At 35.8% G+C, this 2,471-nt stretch overlaps 1 protein-coding gene across 1 annotated transcript; it reads right to left on the bottom strand.

Annotated features, from left to right (window-relative positions):
- Positions 1-798: 798 nt before the first annotated feature.
- On the bottom strand, positions 799-2,107 carry LOC111412025 (ankyrin repeat domain-containing protein 30A-like). Its single transcript, XM_023042760.1, has 4 exons — positions 1,729-2,107; positions 1,414-1,524; positions 1,152-1,232; positions 799-1,063 (listed from the first exon to the last, which is right to left on the bottom strand). The coding sequence occupies exons 1-4, from the start codon at positions 1,981-1,983 to the stop codon at positions 989-991; spliced, it is 522 nt and encodes a 173-aa protein (XP_022898528.1). The 5' UTR covers positions 1,984-2,107; the 3' UTR covers positions 799-988.
- Between the last annotated feature and the right edge of the window lie 364 nt (positions 2,108-2,471).

Consider the following 2,471-nt stretch of genomic DNA (forward strand, 5'->3'; position numbering starts at 1 on the left):
TTTCCAACGAAGATTGGACTACATTATCTTGATCTAGGTCATTTCTGTCAGTGATTTTTATTGACTTTAGAGGTACTGGTTCGAGTCCTACTCGTGAGATGACAAAGGGCTACCTTCTCTCTAAAGAAAATCTCGATATCTTTCATGGGATCACCCGATTTCCATCGAGATGTTTCCCACCCGGGTATATTAATGCTTGCCCTATTGGAGATTCCAACTATCAAAATTATGTTTCTTCCCAAACAAATAAAGTGCTTTTATCGAGACGTCATGGATTTGCTTGGAATTTTGGACCAGACAGTGACTGACTCAATAATGAGTGAACTTCATTATATGACGAGAGCTAATCGATTCCCTGTGGTTCTTTGATAGCTCTCCAGCTAGGAGATCTGTTTATTTATTCCTATGGGAATAGATAAGTAAAGCAATGATCTGAACAAAAATGAGAGAGGTGCCTCACCCTAGCATCATGGTACAGTGAGGTCCAATTGATGGATGCGATTGCCCAGTCTAAACGTTCCCTAAAACATGAAGCCGATAATGGAGACATATATATAGAAGAACTTATAAGCAGAACTCGGAGATCTTTAAGAATGATCACTAAGCGATAAGTAGCAGACAACTGATGCATTTATCAATTATGAAATTTTACTTTTGACTTAAACTTGATCGCGCTAATTTTCCAAAGCACGGCTAGATGACCATCCTTGCCACTTCGTTTAAGCAATTATAAAGCCTATAGAGAGAGGAGCGATGTACAAAATCTATACAGTTTGCAAGAAAGAAGCTGAAGCATTGTAAAATTTAAGGGATATATCTCGGATTTGATAAAAACTTCACTAAAGGGATTGTAAATCATAATCCAGAAGAAAAGTTTCAAAGAACAAATTAGAAAATACAAAGACAGAAACCAACAATAACAATAAACTTCAATGTTTACAGTACTAATTGCAATCAATGAATTCTTGAATCGTGCTGTTAACATATCTCAGTAAAGGGATTCCATATTCTTGCACAGCTCTTCCAGTTTCTTCATCCTCAGTTTCTCACTTTCCGATACCAACTGGTCAACAATTTATTAGAAAAAAAAAATATTAAATAAGGTAAAATGATTTCAGTTATGCTTTTTGCAAAAGCTAGGATAGATTTACCTCCATTAGTTTGGTAATCAGCTGAGCCTTTTCCCTGTTCTTCTCATTAAAAGCCTCAAGGGCTTCTTTGTACTCTCTTTCCTGTGGAAAAAAGGTAAATTTTGTTAAAAAAAAGTTTATCGGCATATAATTAACTAGAGGTCCCTTTTATCTATTGATTGAACAAAAAAAGGCTCGTTCAGACTCACAATTTGTTGAGTTAAAAATCTGAATTCTTAACTAAAAGATATTCACTCTGAGCTCGAAAAAGCTAATACTTCACCTTTTTCTGGCAGCTTAGTCCCAATGGCCTTAAGTCTCGATTAATCAGGTCAATCTTCTTACGTATAAGTGAAACTTCCTTCCTCATTGGATCTGTCAGAGCTTCAAGCTCCTACTAGATTTGAGTTTAACAAACATGAACATAATTTGAATCATTTCATCAATAAAGAAAATATAGAATAGACACACCATGATCAAGCTATTGTACCATAGTGACTGAAAAATCCAATGTTCAAACAAGAATCTTGATCAAATCACAAAGAAAGAATCCTATTCATACGATTGACAAAATCATTACTGCTAAACTCCAACTTACTTCACGAATTTCAGCCAATTTCTTGGTTTCTTCCTCAACACGGCCTAACTGAGCCTGGACTTTCTCTCGGATCTCAGTTTTCTTCCTCTCGATTTCTTCTTCCTTAGCATGGAATGCTGCAAGAGCTGATCTCGTCATCTCCTCTTCTTTTTCATCGTTCAGTAAAGGACTCGCAGTATAATTGATCAATCCAGAATTCTTCAAGTGCATCATTTGCGATTCTTGCTGCTCCAAAGTCTGTTTCTGTATTGACATAACTCTTTGTTCAAAGTTGGCCGTCAATCTTGTATGCCTTTACGGTTTTGAATGATGCTTCTCTTTTCCCTGTTACAGATGCTTAACAAGGAGGACTGGCTTTAAAGGTATGAAACCATGTTGCTTTGCAATGAGGGTAATGACACTAGTAACCTTATGATGAGAAAGTTTGGGATAATTACATTCAGAATTATAAAATAGATTTCTTTTCCATCATTTGCGTGAAAATTTTGTTCAAATATATTCCTTTAATTAGCATCACAATCTCTTAATAAAATCTGATGACAATGTCTATATAGTCCTCTTTTGGTGAAGCAACTGTTTTCTCGAGTAGGTACATTGGCAGATTTTGCTAGCCACTACACTTCTAAAACTGGAATACAATAGATTCTCCTACATAGATATCCATGAATATGAGAATTTGGAAAAAAAATTAGTTGTCGATCCCTCCCTTTAGTTCATTCACACGGTTGAGTGTGCACTTTCTT

This window comes from Olea europaea, chromosome 16 (genome assembly GCF_002742605.1).
Source record: "Olea europaea var. sylvestris chromosome 16, O_europaea_v1, whole genome shotgun sequence".
NCBI classification, from domain to species: Eukaryota; Viridiplantae; Streptophyta; class Magnoliopsida; order Lamiales; family Oleaceae; genus Olea; species Olea europaea.